At 34.4% G+C, this 25,072-nt stretch overlaps 1 protein-coding gene across 1 annotated transcript; it reads right to left on the reverse strand.

Annotated features, from left to right (window-relative positions):
* Positions 1 to 23,552: 23,552 nt before the first annotated feature.
* LOC149531658 (uncharacterized) lies at positions 23,553 to 24,077 on the reverse strand. Its single transcript, XM_089808383.1, has one exon. It carries the CDS (start codon positions 24,075 to 24,077, stop codon positions 23,553 to 23,555), a length of 525 nt encoding a protein of 174 aa, XP_089664509.1.
* Between the last annotated feature and the right edge of the window lie 995 nt (positions 24,078 to 25,072).

Genomic DNA, 25,072 nt, shown 5'->3' on the forward strand with positions numbered 1-25,072 from the left:
ATTATGGAATGATCATTATTGGGAATATAATTAGGTAATCTAGCTTTGACGAGGAAGTAGATGGAGAAGAAGAGATGAGAAAGAAAGAGGAAGATGATAATAAGAAGAAAAATAAGGAAGAAGAAGAAGAAGAGAAAAGGAAAATAAAAGAGGAGAAAAGTAAAGGAGAAGAGGAGAACAAAAAAAAAGAAGAGAGAAAGGGAAAAGAAAATGAAAGTGAGGAGAAGATGAAGTGTGGCTAGAGAATTATGATGCAAGAATCTTCATTCCAACCACAACTTAATCATGTCGCAAAAGAGGTGTGATGGATGTGTTCTAAGGGGTGCTCACACAAGTTACCAAAAGATTCCACTTGTCTAATATTCTTAGGATCATAATCTCACTTCTAAGATCTTAATAACCTCAAGAATCCAAAATGAAGACTCCCCTAACTCCACTCCAAGAGTTAGTCTTCTTTTTTTTAACCTTGAAGGACAACTGTCATTAGTTTTTTCTCAATGCTTCACTCTTGCTTGAAGGATTCTAGGCATAAACCCTTCATATAATTCCACCAATGTTGCAAGAGTCATCCCTACTATTTTTACACACATTTTGCATCCTTTCCATCCCATTTTAAAAGTTTTCCAATCCCAATTCAATCAAGTTCCAAATTCACTATTTATAGGACCCCATTAGGCCTAATTGGCCAGTTAGCCCTTTCTAGAGGTTTTTTTCTAGTTTCTTCCCAAAAATTAAAAACAATCCTGAAAAATAACCTAGGATCCTAATACCCTTTTGGAAAACCTAATATATTTTCAAGGTCTAAGGTCCTCATGTCATCTCTACATTCGTTTCCTTAAATGTAGGGCTAATAGGGCATTTGGGTTCCTAAACTATAGCTGACTAATTTCTATCTAGAAACCTATTCAAATGGATTGGTCTTAGCTCTTAGATTAAAATTAGGGATCTATAGTACCCTAATGACTCTAAAACCACACTTGGTTTATACCTTTCACATACACATTTGATTGTACTTTTAAATCTTTCACTGTTATACACCTAGCTGGATAGGCATTGCTCACCTAGGGCATAATTTTAAAATTAGAAAATCAGTTCTCTAGGCCTCCTACTTGAATATATACATTATGAATATTCTCCCCTAACATATTCATCCACCTTTTTTAGTTTCATATAGTTAGATTTCATGGGGGAGACATGAAACCAAAATTTCCCTGAACTAGACCAATAAACACACTAAATCCTATACAATTTTCTAAGACTAACAAATGAACTCTAAACTACTTTCTCACTAAATGAAAAAGTCTTTTTTCTACCTCTAATTCACAAATCCAACACTAGGTTAATCCCTTTAATCCATTAAAATACTATTAACATTCAAATAAGTCAACTATATTCAAAGAATTGGAAGAGTTACTTTATTTACATTCAAAAACTTGAATACAATCATCCTCTTCCATAGTAAATGAGCCACAAAATATCTTAAGATTCCTCTCCCATGTTTTCAGGCCTTCAACATTGATTTCCCATTTATACAATGAAGGGGATCCAAAGTTGTTGAGTTGCATTCAACATTTTCAAATGTTACAAATGTTGGCATGACAACTTTTGAGCATCGTTTGCATTTATCATGAAAACTAACTTTTTGGACCTCTAATCCATAGAACTCAGTGATTGAACATCATGAAGGCCTTTTTACACATGTTCCATACCCTTCTCAAGTCTAGAACACATTTAGACCACGTTTCCCATTTTAGGCCTATTCTAAGGACTAACTTGAAATGAAACTAAGCTAAACTAGATTTGATTAGCAGTAACTTTTATCCCATATAGTTACATATAGAAAAAGACCTTCATAGGTCAAAGAAAAAATATCCTGACTTGGCTAGAGTAAGATACAAGCCAAAATTGACTAAGGTTTTGGGGATAGTTTAGGTGCTCTTGCACCATCCTCCCCAAATGAACATAATTCAATCCACGCTTGGATTGAGTAAGTTAGGATCAACACCTAACTTTGCACAAAATCTATCTCATTCATCAAAGTTTCATCTACATTTAACTGTCTATGCCACTTCACCAAGTTTTCTTTGTATTCATTCTTTCTTGTCCTTTTCTAAACACTAGAATCTAGTATGCATTTAGCCCTCTTGATTGCTATAGATAAAAAATTGAGTTCTTTCACCTTCTGTATGATTTCAATCAAACTCTAATTTGGTTCTAGCATTGGTCTTTTGTATAAGACCAAGTCTTCTACAATAAAAATAGAAGATAAACCATTTTTCTCTAGTAACTCATCATTGTAGGCATTTGATGCATATTTGGCCAGTATAGTACATGGACCAATCCTTCTCATCTAAAGCTTATGTGGGACTCCTTTCTATATCATTTTTTATTAAGATGTTCCACCACTAGATCTCCAACTTTGAATTAGATATCTCTTTTCTCCCATCCATCTTGCTCTTAAGCTTCTCTATGTTCTCCATAAGTTTCCTCCTTACTATTTCATGCACCTCTTGCATAGCATGTGCAAACTCTTTAGCATAGCCACTAGCTCATGCTCCATCCTTTAGATCTCTAAGGTCATAAATGCCCCTAGGGTGAATGATTCTTACCAATTATCCTATTCACTATGTTATTATAGGCATATTATGCCTATCCAATGAGTTGGTCCCAAGATTGACTATATTCTTTTGTTAAATACCTTAGGAGGTTACCAAGACTCCTATTTACTACCTTATTTTGACCATCAGTATGAGGATGGTATGGAGATCCAAAAGACATATTGGTTCCTAGCTTCTGCCATAGAGTCTTCCAAAAATGTCTCATAAACTGGGTGTCTCATTTTGGCACTATGCTTAATAGAAAACCATGTATTTTGACTACCTCCTTGAACAATAGGGAAGCTATCTAATTTACATCACGAGTTGTATTGTAGGGTAAAACATGTGCCATCTTACTAAATTTTTCCATTGTAACATAAATACTATCCATTCCTTGCTTGGTCTATTGTAAACCTACCACAAAATCCATGGTTAAACACTCCAATGGTCAATGAAGATGAGCCCCTTGCCTTTTGATACACAACACATCATTCTACATACTTCCTGATATCTAGATTCATCTTAGGCCAAAAAATGAACCTCTAAACTAGTTCTTGGGTTTTATTGACCCTAAAAAGGCCACTAAGTGCACCATTGTCTTTCTCTTGGATTAGATTCTCTCTTATAGACTCTCTAGATAAACATAATTTACCTCCCTTAAATAATAAACCACTCTAGAAAGTATATTCAAAGAATTGGCTATGAAAGTAATTTTTATATTCTTGGCATACCTTATAGAGTTATAAAAAATCTTGATCTTTTCCATAAATGTCTTTGAATTTGTCAACACCCATGCTCTACAATTGGATTTCTTGAACCATGAGTGTTCCTCTAGTTAAGACATGGGCTACCTTGTTCTGCAATCCCTTTTTGTGTTTTATGTTGAATCTGTATGCATGTAGGCACTCTACCCATTTAATATTCTTATGATTGAGCATATCTTGTGAATTTAGGAAACTCAATGCTTGATTTTCTGAAAAGACCACAAACTCCTTTGGAAGCAAGTAGTTCCTCCACTTTCTCAATTCTTGGACTAGAGCATACATCTCTAGGTCATAAGAAGAATATTTCCTCTTATCTTCACTTATTTTCTCAAAATGGAAAGCTACTAGTCTTCTCTCTTGGCTCATTACAACACGTATTGCCACATTGCTAGCATCATAATCCACTATGAATAGCTTCTCAAAACTTTCCAAAGTCAATATTGATTGACTAGAAATTTTATTCTTTAGTAACTCAAACCCATGGTTAGATTTTTCATTTCGCATAAATTTAGTTTAAACATACCACCCTTAATGGTTTCTAGCATAGGAGCATAAATTAAAATTAATTGTTTTATAAAATTTCTATAGTACTAAGCCAAATTATGAAAACTCCTTACCTCATTTGTTGTCCTTGGAGTAGGCCAATTGGGAATGGATTCCAATTTCCTTGGATCCATCTATAAGTTTCCTTGAGATAACAAAAATCCAAGGTATACTATCTCTTTCTTTGATGAATTTAAATTTCTCCAAGTTGATCATAAAAATTTCCTCATGTAGCTTCTTGAAAACTAGTTCTAGGTCTTTGATGTGTTCTTCTCTTGTCTTACTATAGATGAGTATGTCATTTAAGTACACCACCAAAATTTTTCCAATATAGTCCTTAAGGACTTCATTCATTAACCTCATGAATGTAGATGAGGCTTTGGATAGCCCAAATGAAATTATAAACCAAACAAATAGTCCTTTTATGGTTTTGAAGGTTGTCTTCCACCCATCCCCTTCATTAAGCCTAATTTGATGATAGCCACTCTTTAGGTCTATCTTGGTAAATTACCCTTCTACTTCTAGATAGTCCATTAGGTCTTCTATCCTAGGGATAGGGAACCTATACCTTATGGTAATCCTATTTATTTCTCTAAAGTTAGTACATAACCTCCAAGTTCCTCCCTTTTTAGGGGCTAGGATAGTGGGAACAACACATCGACTATAATTTTTCCTAATAAGACTTTATTCTGAAAGCCCTTTGATTTTCTTGGCTATTTCATCATTTTTTTGATGGATCATCTTATAGGATACCTTATTGGAAAGGGTATCTCCTAGAATAAGGTCTATTTGATGGCTTACAACTCTATTAGTGTGTAGGGTTGATGGTTTTCCATTATTGACAATGCCTTGTACTTCTACAAAATCTCCTACACTTCTATTGGCAAGTATGTCCTTTTCACTGTCTTGTCGGAAAATTCTCCTTTTGGCTTCAACACTAGTACAAACCCAACTCATTCTCCTTCATCTAGGCCTTCTAATAACTCCATTTCACTCACCATGGGGACATTGGGGCCAGTTTTCTTTATGTCAACATCCTCTAATAGTGACTATATTTTAAATATCATATTATCCTTCTTGAAAGAGTATGAGTTTTTCACTCCATCATGTATGGCCTATTTGTCAAATTGCCATGGTCTACCTTGGAGAAAGTGACATGCATTGATGGTTAATACATCACATAATAATTTACCCTTATATCTCCTAATTGATAATTCTACATAATCTTCTTCATTGACAAGGACACATTGCCCTTTGTTCAACCAAATGACTTTATAGGGATTTGTGTGGGGTATCCTCTTTACTTTTAATTTTTTGACTTCTTCCTCTAACACTAATTTTTTAGTAGACCCTGAGTCTATGATGACTCTACAAACCTTTCCCATCATCATGAATTTCACTCTAAACATTGATCTCCTTTGACTAGGTTCTTCCTTTACTGGCTCTTTAGTCAAGGTTCTCCTCATCATAAAGTTCTCTCATTCCTTTGATTCCAAAGGGACTTTAGGGTTTTTTCCTCCACCACTAGTCTCCTCTTTGACATAATTTACCATTTTTTCACTTTCTTTGGAATTATTTCCTTTCTCTTGATACCTATATGCAAGATGTCTTATATGGTTGTAGTAGTAACATTTCATAGTCGAAAAATAGTTACCTCTTACTTGAATACTACCTCTTCCTCTATTATTAGAATTCCTTCCTCTATTTGAAATACATCTTTTGTAGTCTCCTTATTTATTCTTAGTAATTTTAGTCTCTCCTTCACTATATGATTCATAGTTTCACCCACCATATCCACCTCTTTTTTCTCTATTGTCTCTTCCTCTACCTATTCCTCTAGTAGTGTTAGAATCTTGTTTCTTTGTCATCTTTTTTTCAACCTTGGTAGAAATTTAGTGGCACTTCTAAATGGTGTTTGGAGTCAAGATACTCATCTCATCTTGTATGATCCACTTAAGACCATTAAGGTATCTTCCTACCTTCACCTTCTCATCCACTACAACTCTAGATCTCATACAATGTCTCTAAAATTTCCCAATATAGAAATTTACATCCAAATCCTTTTGTCTTAAACCTTGTCTCCCCTTATGCAATTAGATTTCATAATCCCTAGGGATATAAGCATCTGAGACTTTTGTAGCCATTCCTTTCCATGTAATAATGGGTTTTTTTGCTTCCTTCTCTCTCTCATCATGGATGAATTTCCACTAAGTGAGTGTAGATTCTCTTAGTCGAGCCTTTGCATCTATAAATTTTTGTGCCTCTGTGATACCATCACACTGAAAATGATTTTTTAGCCCTTAGATATCTTGTCAAAGACTACCTATGGTTCCATCTTTGCACTAGAGATTGGAACTTCTTCCAATGATTTACCACTCATTGCCTTTAATTTCTACAAGAATGGTTCCTTAGCAAGGACAGGGTCAGCTTCAAGGATTTCATCTTCTATAGTAATCTCTTTGTCTTTCCCTTCAATGTTATCTTTCACTTCTTCAATCGTTTCTTCTACTTCATCAACTTTTTATTCCAACCGAGCTAGCCTATCTTTGAGAAACCTATTTACTTCTTCTTTCTCATCTACCTTATTTTCCAACATAGTAGTAATCACCATTGTAGTCTCACTTACTAGCTCTTATGGTTCAAACATTAACCACAAGCCTAATCAACTTGCTCCAATACCAATATGATGGAAGTACTCTAGGGGGTGCTCACACAAGATACCAAAAGAATCCACTTGTCTAATCTTCATAGGATCCTAATCTCTCTTCTAGGATCTTAATAGCCATAAGAATCCAAGACTATGAATACCATAACTACACTTGTAGAGTTAGTATTCTTGTGTTTAACCTTGAAGGATAACTATCACTATTTTTGTCTCAATGCTTGACTCTTACTTGAAGAATTCTAGGCATAAACCCTTCATATCAAATCCATGAATGCCACAAGGGTCATCCCCACTATTTTTACACTTATTATCCATCCTTTAGATCCCATTTTAATAGGTCTCCAATCCCAATTTAATCAAGTACAAAATTCACTGTTATAGGACCCTATTAGGCCTAATTGACCAAGCAACCCTATCTAGAAAGTTTTTCTAGATTTCTTCTTAAAACTTACAAACAACCCCAAAAAATAACCTAGGATCCTAATGCCCTTTTGGAAAACCTAAAATATTTTGAATGTATAAGGTCCCCAAGTCATTCACAAATCATTTCCCTAAAATGTTAGGCTAATAGGGGTTTTGGATTTCTAGAATGTAGTTGACTGATTTCTATCTAGAAACCTATTCAAAGGATTGGTCAAGATCTTATCTTACAATTTGATATCTAGATAGGACCCTAATGACTTTGAAACCACACTTGTTTTAGTTCTTTCACACACACACACACACACATAGAGTTGACATATCAGCCAAGTTTATTATTAGTGACACACACTTATTCATATTTTGTATGGCTACTGAGTTCATTGAATAGGCTATAGTTTTTTCCTTGTAATTCAATAGCCACTAAGCTCTATAGTTGCTACTGATTTTTCTAGAGTAATTCTAGTAGCTACCGAGAATTTTAGTGGTTACCAAGTGTATTTAGTTAGTGTGAAACCCAATAGTTCAAACTGAGAAAATTTAGTCTAGTAGTTCAACCTAAGCATTTTAGTGGTTACCAAGCATTGTAGTTTCTACTGAGTTCATAGTTCATGTAATGCAAAGCTAGTGTAAATTGAGCTTACGTGTTTATCGAGTGATTCAATTTATGTCAAGTTACACAGTATCTATCGAGTCACCAGTGTAGATCGAGCTCAAGACTACTTTGAAGTGATTAGTATGGACCGAGCTTCTATGTCTACCAAGTGCATGATGATGCCAAGTAATGACAGTGGTTGCCAAGTAGCAAAACCTCACCAAGTCAGTCTTTAGAACCTGTGTGTCTTCATTTGGGCCAACTTTGTGATATATGTGTTAACCTGTATGATGGCTGAATTTGTAACTATGTTATTTGGATTGTTATATATATGTAATGTATTGTATCACATCCATATGTAAGATAATGAGCATGTAAAAATGAAAATGTGAATAATTGAAGTTGAGTAGCAGATAAAGAGCGAATTGTGAAGGCCATATCAAAAGAGGAGCAAAAGAGACATATTCATCACAGAAAGGTGATCAGTACAATCAAGGAATCTCTATCAACAATCTAGTTGTAAGTCAGAGATCTACTATTTCATCCTAATAGCTGAACTAGTCAAAATCCTTTCACAAGGTAGACTTAATAGTCTTTCTTAAATCTCTTAATAGAGTGCATACTTCATTGTGTATTTGTAAAACCTCTAACAAGGTGGACCTAATAGTCCTAATTGCTCCTAGAAAGGTAGATCATCAGAAGTGATCAATGTAAGCCTTAATAGGCCAACTTTATGCTACAGTATTGATGTTTTGTGGGTATCATCCCCACCCCAATTTTACTTTCTATTTGGAAGGTTTCTAGGTCACCAAATCATTGTGTTGAAGTGTTGTGAATTTTTTATGTTTCTAGTTTGTCATGCATGCAATTAGATCAAATATGATGATTTAAATGGTAATTGGATTACTTCAATTAAGATCTATAATTGATAAAAAAAAATTGGCTACTGATTCACCCCTCCCCTCTTAGTAACCTAGCATAGTGTTGAATATTTCCAATAATTGGTATCAGAGCTTTATGGTTCTCAAGAAAAAGTTTGACAGCTTGAGCAAAGATCAAGGATAATAGAGATATTTAGAATTGACAAAGTCATTAACAATGAAAAGCTGGATCTAGAAATTGTCTTTGCCCAACTCAAGAAAGCAAAGGAGCATCTTTCCCAATCACTAAAAAGAATGAAGGAACTTGCAAATCAGATGAATGATCATCAATACATTGAAGAGAGAATTGAAGACTTTTTCCCTTCAAGCAGCCCAAATGAAGCAAATGATGCAATCAAAGAACTCTTAGAAAAGAATGGTTGCCTGGAAGAAGAAGTAAGGAAATTGAAAAGAGAACAAGAAATTCAGTCAATAAGATTATGTGAAGTCTTGGAATAGAGAAACAAGATAAAATAAGAAATTCATGGAAAGGATAATGAAATTCAAAATCAATCCCTTTAGCAAGTAGACCTTATTGATCAACTCTCCAATGTAAATGAAGAAATCAAGAGTTTAAGATTCTAAATTCTAAAAGACAAATCAATGAAAGATTGAGGAATGATCTAAATTCTAAAAAGAAACTCAATGAAAGGATAATGAGATCCCAAGTAGACATGAATCAATTAAATCAACTAAATAAGTAGAATATCTATAGACAAAAGGGTAAAGTAGGAATCAGATACAAAGAGGAAGGTGAATCCTCCAAACAAGGTGCTCAAAAGAATCAAAAACCTACTTGCAATCACTGTGGTAAGTTAGGTCATACATCAAAAAAATGTTGGAGTAATGGTAAAGAAAAATTTAATTGAAAATCCTACAATTGTAGTCAGCATGGTCATAGGGCTAATGAATGCAAAGAGAAACCAAAATTTGAGGGAAAGTGTCATAAGTGCAAGAAACAAGGTCACAAGGAATCTGAATGTAGAACTAAGCCATTCAATCTAGTAGAGCAAATTGTGAAAGCAATATTCAGTTGAGACTACAAGACTTGGTGTAGATGTCATTACTGTGGAGAATTTGGACACATTTGCATTAATTGTGTTAAACATCACATGGGGAGAAGAGATACCCCCATAAGATATTTCACTTGTACCAAACTTGGTCATCTAGCCAAAAATTGCATGAATACAGATAAAATTGAAGATGAAAAGAAGGAAAAAGTAGATAACATTTGGGATTCCTAAATCTACCAAGGATTCTAGTTCAAGTAATGATGGTCATGTCACTCAAGAAGTGGGTGACTCTACCATTTTCAACTAGATTTCAAAAGGAGAACTAGAACTATATTATCAAGATCACATTCAAATAGTTCCAACTGAAAGGTGACAAAGATCCAAAGTAGTATTCAAGATACAAAAGGATCAATGAGGAAGATTGATATCAGTTATCATTGAGTTATCTTCTCTAACTAGTAAGGTTAGGTCATGGACTCTACTGAGCAAGGTTAGAAGTAACAAGACACACATGGTTATCAAGTCATGAAGCCTTCATTGAGTAATCAATAAAATAGTGGATGACAACCTATCAAGAATGATGTCAACTCAACTACCTTCGTACTGAGCATTAATGGAAAATCTTTAACAAAAAGCATGAAATCAAATTCATTTCTCACTGTGAAATCTAAGTGCTATTACAAAGAAGAGATTTACAGTGTGATTAGGTGACTTTAAGAAAATTTGTAGAAAGCTATCAAGGCTTTCATAGTTTATCAAGTAAAATGGCATCAAGCAACAACAAAGTGAAGAGAGGGTTTGAGATGTTGGTTCAAGGAGTTGAGTGGAAAGTGTCGGATTTAAAACTTGTGCCTGCGATTGCAGAAACCCTTGACTCAAGAAAATCTCAATCACAAATCCCTCCCAAGGTAGTCCTTATTAACAATATTCATACTCATTTCAAGTGTTCTATTCAAGAAATTGGTACCCTAGAAATGGATGATGCCCTAGGTGAATTGTGTGTTAATGGAATTCTTAAACTTGAGAATAAGCATTTGGAAGACAAAGGTTTAACACATATTCCCCACATGCCCCAATATTTTCAAATTAAATGGATTAGATACATTCTAAGCCGGGTGCATAATGATCAATATGGTTTGAGCAACCAATTGTGATTACAAAGAAAATGATTCATCACATCACTAGCCTCCCCATGCTCACCAAAGCCAAAGTGAAAAAAACCCTAGGTTGGGATGAGTTGGAAAAGAAAACCCTAGTAGAGTGGGATGGTAGAGGCATGAAAATTAGTAGTGTGATAGATGTAGAGCTAAAATTTTGAATTCATGTTATAGCACATAAGATATATAGTCGAGCCATCTTAATGATGTATTGTGTGAAGCTGTGGACTTAGCTTATAAAGTGGTGAAAAAAAATCTATCTTATGACTTGGCAAATATATCATTCAAGAAATTCAAGAAAAACATGGAAAGTATTAGGACATCCAAGAACAACCCCTATAAATTTGGTTCACTTTTGACTTGTTTGTTCTTTTATGTTTAGAAGTTCTTCCCTTCCAAAGGCATGGTAGTATGGAGAAAAGATGTGCCTGTATTATACTTGATAAATGATTACATTGCAGAAATGGGAGAGAACTATGTTAGCATTATGGAAAACTACTTTGATGTGTTCAAAGTGAAAATGAACAATAGGTTCAGGATACCTAAGTAGTTAGTTTAGGATTACAAAGATGATTTTGCTTTATGGTAGATAGTGAAAGAGTTTACATCCACGTAGTGAAGCCCAAAATTATGTGGGTAAAACCTCTTCCTTATGAGGTGAATATTAATGAAGCAAAGGATATTATTGAAGCTTTAATTAATGAACTTTTTGATCCAAAGGCACCATACTTTGGAACCTATGATGAAGCCAAGTCAAGGATAGAACTAGAAATAAAGCTCCCTCGGGTAGTTAACAAAGGAAAGAGGAGGATAGCTAAACTAAAATCTAGCACACCTCTCATGTTAACTAAAGGCAAAGGAGAAGGTGCAAAAGAAGCAAAGGATGAAGAGGAATTTGAAAAGGAAGAAAAACCTATAAGGAAGAAAGCCAAGGTGATCATCACCAAGCCACCTAAGCCAAACACTACAATTTTCACTAGAAGGACAAGGAAGAAGGAAAATAAAGAAGGTGGTGATGTCATATTTAGCTAAACTCCACTCACATTCAAGGAAAAATTGAAGGAATTGAGAGAAGGAGTTGGTGTAACCAAGTTCAAAGCTCTCAAATATGAGACCAAAACAAAGGCTGAGTAGAAAGAGATTGAAGACCTGGTCATGGATAAAATGGGCCAATGGAAGTACTCACTTGATCTGTTGGTCTCATAGATTCCTAGTGTCTTATTAGATAAAATCAGGATAAGATCAGAAAATACTAAGCCAACTATCAAGGATATATATGCACAAACATATAGATAGTTGGTACTGAGCATGACAGATGTTGAGGTGAACAAGTCATTGAAGGATAATGAAAGAAAAATGACTCTCAAATTCAATACTTGTTTGGTTTTGATGAAAGACATTGAATATGTTGTGAAGAATGCTACAAACACTTGGAGAAATGTCTATCATCTTAACAAGCCAAGTGGACAACCAATGGAAATAAAAGATGATGATGATGACAGTGATAATGATGAAGAAGAAACATATACTAAGCCTACACATTTTGACAATGAGGAAGATGAAGAATATAAAGAGGAGGAAGCTACTAAGGAAGAAAAGCAAGATGATGAGGAGACTGCTCCAGTTAAGATAGCTATGGTAGTCATTGCCTCACTTCCTCACTCTCTAGGAAAACCAATAGCTATAGCAAGCTCAAAGACAACTTCAGCAAGTTTGATTGTGATAACTATAGATACTTCAAATGTCCAATCACTCTTCACCCCCACTCAGGTCAATGTATCATTAATAGAAGTTACTTCCACTTCATCTACTGAGCTACAACCTCTCTCTTTTTCAGCTACCAAGTTGATGTCATCAATCATGAATACAATGTCTTCTACAATTTTGAGTTCTTCAATAGTAAGTACTTCAATTTTGGATACTTCAATTATGAATTCTTCAGTTTTGGATTTAACAAGCATTCCTATTAGTATTCCATCAATTAGTACTATATCAATTTTCACTGCAAGTGCTAGTATATCAACTATTGTTTCCATTCTAGACACAAAAGCATTATGTACAAGGATAGTTGAACCTGAGGATCAACCGAGTACAAAATTTTTGAGTAAAAGAAAGGACATAGAGGATGACATAGACTTAGATGAGGAAATAGAAATCCCCAAATGGGTTATTCATAATCTTTCTGTAGATCAAATGCATGAGTTTGGTGAAATTCTTTAGAAAAATGAAAAGAAACAAAAATTAAGAGAAGAAAGAGATAGAGAGTATAAGATTATAGATGATGCTAAAGATATTTTATTTTAGGCTATAAGAATTGAGGTTGATACTTCTCAACCTATTTTGTTTCAATTAGTAGAAGCAATCCAAAAGTTCAATGAGGACACTAGTGGACAAGACAAGCTAATTGAGAAAGCTAAAAAGAAATTTGATAGTAAAGTGTTGGAGCATATTTCTCAACAAATTGCTATTCATCAAGTTGAGCTTTCATCAATTTTGATCAATCTTGAGACCTCTTGCACCAATGTGACATCACTTTTTGGGAAGTTCTGTGATGTTTTTGAGTTAACAAAGGAAATAAAGGGAAAAATATCAAAAATCAATGAGGATTTGAAAGCCAATGCTCAGTAGTTACAACTTGACCATAGTTCAATCTCTATACATCACATGAAGATTAGATTTTTGCCAGACATGTAGGAAAAGTTGTTAAGAGAAGAAGCAAGGATACAATCAACACTAATTGATATTCAAAATATGATCCTTCCTATCATGGATACAATGCAAAAACATATTGTTTACTCAAAAACCTTGATCCATGACAACAACTTCTCTATTGTAGATCATATGATAGGACTCTCTGCAAAAGTACAAATTTCTCTACATACATGCAAGATTTTTCAAGAAAATTTGGATAAAACCTTGGCACTTATTCTTAGGGTACATTCTAATTTTTTATCTCATTTTGGTGTCTCCATGTAGATAAGTCCTGGATAAATCTTTGGCATTATTGTCAAAGAGGGGGAGATTATTGTTGAGACACATAGTATGGGGGATAAACATGCTATGAGGAGAATGTATATAATAGATGACGTATAGTATACCATACAAAGATAAATTTTGAAAAATCTCAAAAAAATATATTCTACTGAGCTAGTATCACATGGTGATGTATATAAGATTTTGATTGATAAGTGTTTTTGTCACTAATGCCAAATGGGGAGATTGTTGACATATCAATCAAGTTGGTTATTAGTGACACACACTTATTCCAATTTTTTATGACTACCAAGCTCATTGAAGAGTATATAGCATTTCATGTAGCTCTATAGTTTCTACTGAGTTTTCTAGACTAATTCTAGTAGCTACAGAGCATTTTAGTGGTTACCAAGTTTATTTAGTTAGTATGAACCGAACAGTTCAAACCAAGCAGATTCAATCTAGCAGTTGAACCCCACGAACATTTTAGTGGTTATTGAGCATTGTAGCTTCTACTGAGTTCATAGTTCATGTAATGAGAAGCTGGTGTAAACTGAGCTTATGTGTTTACTAAGTGATTCAGTTTATGCCAAGTTACATAATATCTATCGAGTCACCAGTGCATACCAAGTTCAAGATTACTTTGAAGTGATTAGTATGGACCAAGCTCCTACATCTACCAAGTGCATGATGATGTTGAGTAATGACAGTGGGCGATGAATATCAGAACTTCACCATGTCATTCTTTAGAAGTTGAGTGTCTTCATTTGGGCCGACTTTGTCATATATGTGTTAACCTGTATAATGGTTGACTTTATAACTATGTAATCTGGATTGGTATATGTAATTAATGTATTGTATCACATCCATGTGTAAGATAATGAGCATGTAAAAATGTGAATGTGAATAGTTGAAGCTAAGCAATAGATGAAGAGTGAATTGTGAAGGCCATATCAAAAGAGGAGCAGCAAAGACATATTCATGATATAAAGGTGATCAATACAATCAAGGAATATCTATCAATAATCTAGTTCTAAGTCAGAGATCTACTATTTCATCCTAATAGCTAAACTAGTCAAAATCCTTTCACAAGGTAGACTTAATAGTTTTTTTTAAATCTGTTAATTAATAGAGTGCATACTTCATTGTGTGTTTGTAGAACCTCTAACAAGGTGGACCTAGCAATCCTAATTGCTCCTAATAGACTACATCATTAGAAGTGATTAATGTAAGACTCAATAGGCCAACTTTATACTATAGTATTGAAGTTTTGTGGGTATTGTCCTCACCCCAGTTTTACTTTCTATTTGGAAGTTTTTTGGGTCATCAAATTATTATGTTGAAGTGTTATGAATGTTTTATGTTTCAAGTTTTTCATGCATGCAATTAGGTCAAATATGATGAACTAAATGGTAATTAGATTTCTTCAATTAAGATCTATAATTGATAAAGTTTTTTTTCATTACTAATTCACCCTCCCTTCTCAGTAACCTAGCATAGTCTTGAATATTTCCAACTCTCACTCACTCTCTCTCTCTCTCTCTCTCTCTCTCTCTCTCTCTCTCTCTCTCTCTCTCTCTCACACACACACACACACACACACACACACACACACACACACATTTAAATATTTCACTTTTATACACCTACCCACATAGGCATTTCTTGCCTAGGGCATAACATAAAAAAAAATCAGTTCTCCAAGTCTCCTACTTTAATATATACATTGTACATAAGCTCCCCTAACATATTCATCTACTTTATGTAGTTTCCAATGGTTTGATTCTATGTGGGAGCCATGAAACAAAAATTTTCATGAGCTAGACTAATAAACACACTAAATCCTATATAAATTTTCTATGCCTAGCAAATAAACTCTAAACTACTTTCTCACTGAATGAAAAAACCTTGTTTCCACCTCTACTTCATGAATCCAACACTAGGTTAAGCCTTTTAGTCCATTAAAATACTATTAAAATTCAAATAAGTTGAATGTACTCAGAGAACTAGAAAACTTTCTGTATTCACATTCAAAAACTTGCATACAATCATCCCCTTGCTCGAAAAATAAGCCACGAAAAATAAGCCAAAAAGTATCTAAAGAAACCTCTCCAAAATTTTTAGGCCTTCAACATTGATTTCACACTCCTAGAATCAAGGGGGTGCAAAGTTTTCAAGTTGCATGCAACATTTTTAGATGTTGCAAATGTTGTAATGACAAATTTTGAGCATATTTGCATTTATGATGACAACTAACTTTTAGGACCTCTAACCCATACAAATTGTTTAATTAACATCATTAAGCTCTTTTTAGGCAGCTTCCATACTTTTCTTAGGTCTAGGACATGTTTAGACCATATTTCTCATTTTAGGCCTATTCTAAGGGCTAACAACTTTAAATCAAACTAAGCTAAACTAGGTTGGATTAGTACTAGCTTTTTGCCCATCTAGTCATACACACAACAAGACCTTCTAAGGTTAAAGGAAAAGAAACCTTATTTGGATTGTCTATTACAAGCCAAAATTGACTAATTTTTTGAGGATAGCCTAGGTGCTCCTACACCAAGGTGGACAAGGTAATATTCTAGGATGAGGTAGATATACTATTAGCTACTCCTATGAAAGATAAATCACCCTTGATTCCCATACTATCAGAAGCCTCTAATGATGATGACCATAAAGGTCCTAATATTCTTTGGGAAAGTTGTTAAAGAGGAACAAGTTAGTTAGATCTTAGGAAAGAATATTGGGATAAATCTTGGAAAGAATGCAGAATACAATGAGCTCAAAAGTGATAGAACTTGATATGTAGAAGAAATCAAAGGAAATGGTGAAACTCATTGATAGAGAGTTTCCCACTTCATCAGACATTACACAAGTATAGGCACAGATAAAACATGATGTACAACTATTTGATATAGTTTGCACAAATGTACATAATGATTTTCAAACATTCAATATCTAAGTAAAGGAATTGTGAAACTATTTAGGAGAAGGAAATAAGTTATATGGATAGTGAACTATGTTGTATGATTATTTGAAGGATGTTAATGATGAATTGTCAGTTCAAATAAGTGAACTTCAATCACTCACTAATAGATTGCAGTAACATGTTGTTAGCATTGAAGATATTGAGGCTGAGATACAAAAAGTTTGTAATGCTATTAGGATTAGTTAACAAAATAAAGAAAGGGTAACCAAAAGGTTCTCTATACTTAGAGAAAATCTTCCAGTAAAGATTAGTATGTCACAGAAGTAATTGGAAGAATTTCTTGCTCCTAAGACATCTTATAAGAGATTTTATTTTACTGGCTTGAATATGGTTGAAGTGACATCCTATGCACTATGTGGACTTCTGAGAACCATAGAGGGCATTAGAGATGTTGAGATAATGAGTGTTGCATTCACTGCATGATATTGTTATATTGTATTATTTTATTTTATTATGTAATATTGCACCTAAATAGATGTGCAACATGTAAAGATTCTCATGGGATATACTTGATGATTTATATTGTAACATTGTGATAATATTTCATGTAATTATTTAATATTTTGGAAAAGAATTAAATTTCCAATATTAAATGTGGGATCAATGGGTTAGGTAGCACATGGTTTATGTAATACCACTTGGTGGTTTTGTGGGACTTTCTACTATATAAGCAACCACAAGGTAGTTGTTGTGTGGACAAGAGAAGACAAAAAGGGAAAGAGTCGAGTGAGACAACACTTGACAAGTTAGCCAATGGAGCATTTGTGAAGGTTAGAAGCATGGCATGGGATGTGTGGATTCATGCTTGTTCACATGGATTGCTTGGTTGTGGCTATGACTTTGAAGGCTTCCATGGTTGTATTGCAATGCTAATTTTTCTAAATAATACATGGTGATGGACGCTTTTGGAGGCTAGTTTTTTCCCTCAATGAGGGTTTCCCAAGGTATATCTTGTGTCAATATTTTTGTGGGTATGTTGTCTATTCTCTTGCATGTGGATTTCAATTGCTTGTTATTTCAGATTTATTATGGTTTATGTGGAAATAATTATATTTTGTTGTTTCCTTACAAGAGATACATGAAAGAAAAATATTGGACGTTGAAGAATGATTTTTATATTGCTTATCTAGAATCTCGAGCTAAAAAGCCACTAGGTAACGAAAATTTTGACACCTTTGTCATTGATGTCAAAGGGGGAGATATGTACAAGAAATTCTATAGAATATAATGTAAAGGGGAGAAAAATTAATATACTAAGGGGGAGTAGTATAAGGAGTTATAAGGAAAGATGGTTATAATTGTATGATCCACGGATTTTGAATTTTGAAATTTTGTAAAGTTTTGAAGGCCAATTTTGAAGAAAGTTTTTATACAACATTTTGTGACTTAGCCAATTTTTTGATATGTTTCCATTAATTCCAAAGGGGGAGATTGTTATAAATGTGGCTAAGTAGGATCATTTTGATTTCTCATTTATAGAAACATATATCTCAAGATGAGAAGGCATAATGTATAATTAAAGATCTCACAATCAGATATATAAAATTTTCTAAGTATCAGATAGTTTTACTGGTAGTATAGAGACAATTTTTGTAATGTGTATTCTCTAGAGACATTTTTCATGTGCATAGTTGAGGAAAGATACTATAAAATGTCTTTATGAAATTTGCAAGACTACATCATAGCACAGACAATACAAAGCAAGATATGACAAGTTCACCAGTAAATGCAGTGAACAGAGAAGAACATAGTATATCAACAATTTGGTATATACATGTTAAGAAATTATTTTGGTGATAAAATTATTACTTAAATAATTAGGGATGAAATCCCAGATGTTTTTGAAATAAAAAGTGACCAAAAACAAGGGTGTTGGACCTTACAAACCAAAAGCCGGTAACCAGCACATTACTAGCAGTGACCAATAGCAAACAAAAAACTAACTAAAGCTTCACAAAACCACAAAAGCTAAAAAAAAGTAGCTAACTAGTAAAAATTTAAGAAAAACTAAACTAAAATAAAAGTCCAAAAGATCTAGCAACTATGGAAGTTCAACAAAATAACTGTTAGCATATCAAGCTAACCCAAGTCTTAGTTATAGTTGAATACCAGCAAAACTAGAAACAACATAATAGCATAAAGTCTTGGATTCGAGGATCCCATTAAACTAAAAAAAATCAATTTTATTTTTTCTCCTTCCCCTTCATAGCCTGCAGAATCTAGGACCAATCATCAACAAGGAATTTGAAAAGGAGCTTATGGTCCTCCATATCCATCCTAGTATCTTCTTTTTCCTGTGCCAGTAGCTAGAGGGTGGTGATTGTGGCGTGGGTGACTTTGAGGGAAAATTTAGAGAAGGTAAAGAGCCCTTCCTCTAAAATTTTAACCCTCTTATCCAAATTGGCATACACCTCCACCTACTCTTCGATCTCTTCCTTCATATCTATTTCCACCTTTTTTGCTTCCTCCTTTGCTTTATGTACCTATATATCATCCTGCAAAACCCATGGATCAATAGAAATCTTAGATTTTTCCTTACCCAGGGATGAGATAGTTATGGGTGAGGTGTCCACTTTTTGTTTCTCTTCATAGAAGGTTATGGACTAGAGGGTGAAGCTAGTGGAAACATGGGTGATCTCTATGGTAGCAACATTGTCAAGTAACACCTGAGTCTAAGCATTTTCAATAGAGTTATCCTCTAAATTAACACATTTTTACACCTCCTCCTTTCCTTCTTCTCTTTTAGAATTAGAGTTTTCTTCCTCCTCCCTTTCTTCTTTATTATTTTCTAAGATTTCCTCCTCAACCTCCTCAACTCTAAATCTATTGAATTTCTATTTGCATCTTTCTTGGGATTGGGCGAGTCTTCCAAATCTCCTCCTAGTCTTACCCTCGACCTCCTCCTCTTCCACCTCAATAGGATTTTTAGATTTTATCTTTTTGGTACCCTTTTTTTTGGCAGTCATATCAAGTTTTTTCTTTTTCTTATTTTCTTGGTTAGGGGAGGGATGGGGGTATGAATTTTAGTGCTAGTACTAGTGCTCGGGGGTGAATTTTAGCAGTGGTGCTAGTTGCCAACCACCACCAGCCTAGGGGGGCATAGGGCAAGGTGGAATTGATAGAGGTGGAAAATTAATCCTTGATGGATTATGGTAAAGTTATGCCCTTTATTCCTCTTTTCTCTAACATCAGCTACCATATCCTCAAGAGAATGTAGAAGGAAAAATGGGATAGAAATGAAATCCCTATCCCTAAAATGATTTAACAAAGGGAAATGGTAATAGTAGCAAACACTGAACCTACCCTCTAGCATCAGATATCTCATGAGAGCTAGGCAAACATCATCCCATGAGGTCAAAAAAATTGTCCCTTTTAAACCTTCCTCTATATCAAACCGGTTCCTCATCTTCTATAAAGAAATTGTTCATATTGGCCTCATCAGCAATTTTAGTGACCTTTCTCCATTTTTTCCTTTCCATTGAAAGGCTAGTCACCATGGAAATCACTTCCTCATTCACTTGGAAGGTGATTCCATTAATGGTGACGTTGTGGTCATTCCACCCATTAACAAATTGGAGGGCACAATTCTTGTCATTCCCTACCATTGACTGCATGTAGGGCAGAAAACCCCCTTCCTTCAACAGAAAGTAGGTGGCCATCCTATACTTGAAGTTCACCATTTTCATTGGGCTCCATCTTATTCAAGTCCCCACCCATATCTATTTCGCCAATATCCTATTCCTCTTCTTCATTGGTGCACATCTGAACATCCTTCTTTGTGAAATCTCTGCAACTACTTTCCACCCTGAGACCTTTAACAATAACCAAAATAATTTTATAGTCTCGTGCTTGATTAGTTTCAAAATCCCATGCAATTTCATTTGAAAATCTCTTACAGTCTAATAAAAGATATCATTCATAATTTTAATTGGGAAGTAATTTGAATTCTATGATGGGTTACCATAATGGTGAAAATACATCTCTCTTAATTTTTGTTCACTCATTTTTCTATTTGTACAGCCATGTCTTCTAATAATTTCCAAAAAGCCTTTGTTAATTTTAGTGAACATTGAAACAAAATTCCCAAAATTGGCCCTAACTTTAAAATTTTTAGTCATAATTAAATGATATTCCTGCCTCTTTCTTTGGTTATCAACGACTTAATGTCTTTGTTAAGATCTATCATATCCCTCTAGCATGTGATTGCCATTGATTTAAACCCCATGGAAGCCACCATGTCAACCACCTTATTTCCTTCCCTATAAATGTGTTGCAGGTGGACACTTTCCATCCCTTCCAAAATTTTCCTAATATCCATAATGATAGTTTGAATATTCCATCCTGGTTGGGACATTCCCTTAACTAGATCAATGATTAATTTGGAGTCCCCCTCTATTGCTATTTCCCTAATTTGAATTTCACTTATTAGTTGAAGACCCCAAAACAATGCCATTTCCCCAGCTAGATTATTGCTTTCATTTCCCACCTTCCTACCATAAACCAACAATGCATCACCATTCCTATCTCATAGCTCTTGTCCTACCACTCCTATACCCCCTCTTGTAGCACCATTAAAATTCAATTTTTATTGTGTAAGGGTAGGTCATTTCCATATCATTTTTTATCTCCTCAGCATTTTTGAGTTATCAAAGAGGAAAAAGTCCTCATGAGTACCCCACTTTTCAGCAATTAGTCCTTCTTGTCTACCTAGTTCTTCCTTTGGCATTTTACATTTAGCCACCCTTAAATTTTCCTTCAATAATTTCTCCATTATTCCAAAAAACACCTCCACTAGTTTATTCTACTCTCTAAATATTATGTTTATTTTTTCTTTCGATATATGCCAACAAACATATGGTGGAACAATTTTCCATAGAGAAATCAATCTTGGGTGATAAAAGGGATAGCTCTAGTTCTCCACAAATTGACCCAGATTGTCCTTCATAACCTAGTCCAAACCAAATCTCTACTAGACCCTAGTCCATATCTCTAAGGCATACTAGCATTCTAGGAATAGGTGAGAAATACTCTTCTCCTTTTCCTTGTAGAGATAACAACAGTTTGTTATATAAAAGCCCCTTCTTTTTAGGTTGTCTAAGGTTAAAGTTTTTCCATGTTGAACCATCCACCAAAAGAAATTGAGTTTAGGAATAAGGTTACTAATCCAAACCTTACTCCACAATGGCATGTAGGGGTCCTTGCTAAATAGGTGTAAGTAAGACAATTTTACAATGAAGCTACCACATGGAGTTAAGTCCCAAGTTGTAATGTCCTCCTAGAATAAAACTAGGGGTCTTCGTTCTCCTATTAGCTCTTCCAACTCCTTGAGAAGCTAAATATCCTCTTGGGAGTAAGTTTCCTTACAAATTTTCTTCTACTTCCTCCCCTAATCAATATAGTCTCCAACTTTTCTTCCCACATCTTCTTTAAGAAATTCCATTAATCTTCTAAATTTGTTGAAAGCCAACTATTTCCCTCCCATCCACTTGTTTTCCCAAAATCTGATACTATGACCATTCCCCACAATCCACCTTGCCCCTTCCCTTAATAATCCTCTACTCCTGACAATATTCATCCAGATTTTAGACCCTCCTAGGAGGTCATTATTAAATAGATTCCAATTGAAAAGAGAATTTGACAAATATTTAGCTTTCATAATATTACCCCAATCTGTATTGTATTCTCCCAACCTCTAGCCAATCTTCATAAGAAGAGCCTTGTTAAGGTCTCAAAGTCTTCTTACTCCTAACCCCCCCTTAACCTTTGGTTTACACACATCCTCCCAATTGACTAAACTCAATTTGTTTCTCTCTTCTATTCCTAACTAGAGGAAATTCCTTTGTATTCTCTCAATCCTCTTTTCCATGTTTTAGTTAATTTTGAAAAGGGAAAGGAAGTAAATGGGAATACCCTAGAGGGCAGCCAAGAGAAACTGCAATTTTCTAGCATTGCTTAATGTCTTCCCTTTCCATCCTGCAAGTTTCCTCTAAATTCTCTCCACTATCGTATTCTGGAAGTCATTAGTCACTTCTTTTGTGGTTAGTGGTAGTGCAAGATAAATATCCGGGAGGCTGGCAGACTAACATTCCAAGATATTCCTTATCCTCCTTTGTAATGAGACATCAATATTAAAGAAATAAATCTTACTCTCATGATAATTAACTTGTTGTCTTAAACTTTCTTCATAATTGTGTAGTATAGTCTTCCAAGCTTCAGGCTCTATAACTAAAGATTCTCCAAATAGGAATGTGTCATTAACAAATTGTTGTAAGACTTTAGTATGAGTGGTAGTAGTAGCCTTTACCCCTTTGACACAACTAGTATTCAAAAATATATAGAAAGACCTCCCTAAGACTTTAGCAACCATAATGAAGAGGTAGGGAGAAAGTGGGTCACCCTATCTCAGGGCTTTCTCCACTCCAAAATTGCCCTAGGGAGAACCATTTAGGAGAATAGAATATTGAACTAAGAAAATTATCATTTTGATCAGATTTATAACCTTGTTATTAAACCCCACTCTTTCAAGAACCTCATAGAGGAAGTCCCACTTAACCTTATCATAAGCCTTGGAGATATCCAATTTAAATGCCATCCCAATTTATTTTCTTTTTTTCATTAAGCGAATAACCTCATGTGTGGTTATGGCCACATCTAGAATCTGTCTTCCCAGAACAAATCTTTTCTAAGGGTTGCCAATTATTCTATCCAGAAAAGGCTTTATTCTATTCACTAAGACTTTAGCAAATATCTTGTAAATAGTATTACATAAACTTATAAGTCTAAAATCAAGCAGGCTCAATGGTGTGAGGATTTTAGCAACTAAAGCAATAAATGTCTTATCGATCCTCTTTAGCATCTTCCTAGTTTTCAAAAAATCCCTAGTAGCCCAAACCAATTCAGATTTAATAACCTCCTAGAAATGCTGGAAGAACATGGGAGGGAACCCATCCAGACCTAGAGCCTTATAAGATTTCATAGAGAACACCGCACATTTCACCTCCTCCTCCATAATATTGCCAAGAATGTGATTGTTTTCCTCCATACCAAGTATTTGTGGAATCATATTAATCAAGCTTCTTCTGATTACCAGATTCCTAACTTTATTGTCCTTGACACAAGCCTTGCTAAAGTATTCCATCGCATATCTTCCCATCTCCTCTTGATCCTTAAAGATCCTTCTCCTTTCACCATCCAACCTATTGATTGTGTTTCTTCTTTTATGGTTAGAGGCTGACTTGTGAAAGAAAGCAGTATTCTTATCCCCTTCCTTAAGCCATTGAACTCTTGATATTTGTTTCAAAAGAATTTCCTCGCTCAAGAGAATATCCTTCCACTTTTTTCTATACTCCTCCTCTTCCTGAGTTGCACTATCTAGGTTAATCCCTTCAGCAATTTCCCCTTGGAGTTTTTTAAGCTTTTCCTCCACATCACCTTTCATTTTGAACAAGTCTCCAAATGAACTCTTACCCCAACTCTTTACATTCCACCTTATGCCATCCAATTTTAGGGTCAGTCTATACATAGCAGTACCATCTTATTTTATATTCCACCAATCTTGAACTCCCTCTTTGAATTTTGGGTGAGACTACCACATTATTTCATATCTAAAAGGTTTCTGCCCACTTTTGATTAATCCTAAGAGGGAAAGAGATATTTTTTGTATATACCAACCACATGAATGCTTGAAGGATGGCAAGGAAAGTTTTGTAATATGTAAAGGAAAGATCAAATTATGCAAGTTTGTGTGGAAATATGTGTAAAATATAAATAGTCTGATTATAATATGTGTACTTCTATGAAGCTTATGCAAAGTATATGTGAAGTAAAATAACCAATAGTAAAGATATTTTTGTATCTATCTCTCTTGTATATAAGAGTTGTATTATATAATTTCAAGTTTGGGAAGCAGGCTTATCTTGCATACATTATAACTATACTTCCAACTCCTAATAGGGTTGAGGCTTTTAATAGGGCTTGTTCCTCTAACAAGCATTGAGACACTATATGTAATTCATATATTCCTAATAGGGTCAAATATCCTTATCATGATTCTTTCATTTAGTGGATCATCTTGTAGATACCATCCCTACCAAATTTTCCCATTCGCTAGGGTTTCCCTAGTTAATAAAATATGGTGTTATGAGTTCTCTCTATGTATAGATTTATTTATTGTTCAACATTGTTAGTTTACTTTTTTATGCATGTTATAAAGTAATTAATGATATTTAGTTTCAGGAAAAAGTTTGTAGATTAATGGCTCACCAACGCCCCCCCTAGTATTATCTATTCTAAGAGGATTTTTTCAAGAGTCTAGTTGAGAAGGAAGGAAGAATATAAGAATCCAAAAAATTGTGCCAGGTGGAATCTAGATGCATAATTTAGAACATCAAGCATACATAGTTCAGAAAAAAATGACCACACAACAAGGTTTTA

This window comes from Cupressus sempervirens, chromosome 11 (assembly GCF_028749045.1).
Source record: "Cupressus sempervirens isolate cs-2001-9-10 chromosome 11, ASM2874904v1, whole genome shotgun sequence".
Lineage (NCBI taxonomy): Eukaryota > Viridiplantae > Streptophyta > Pinopsida > Cupressales > Cupressaceae > Cupressus > Cupressus sempervirens.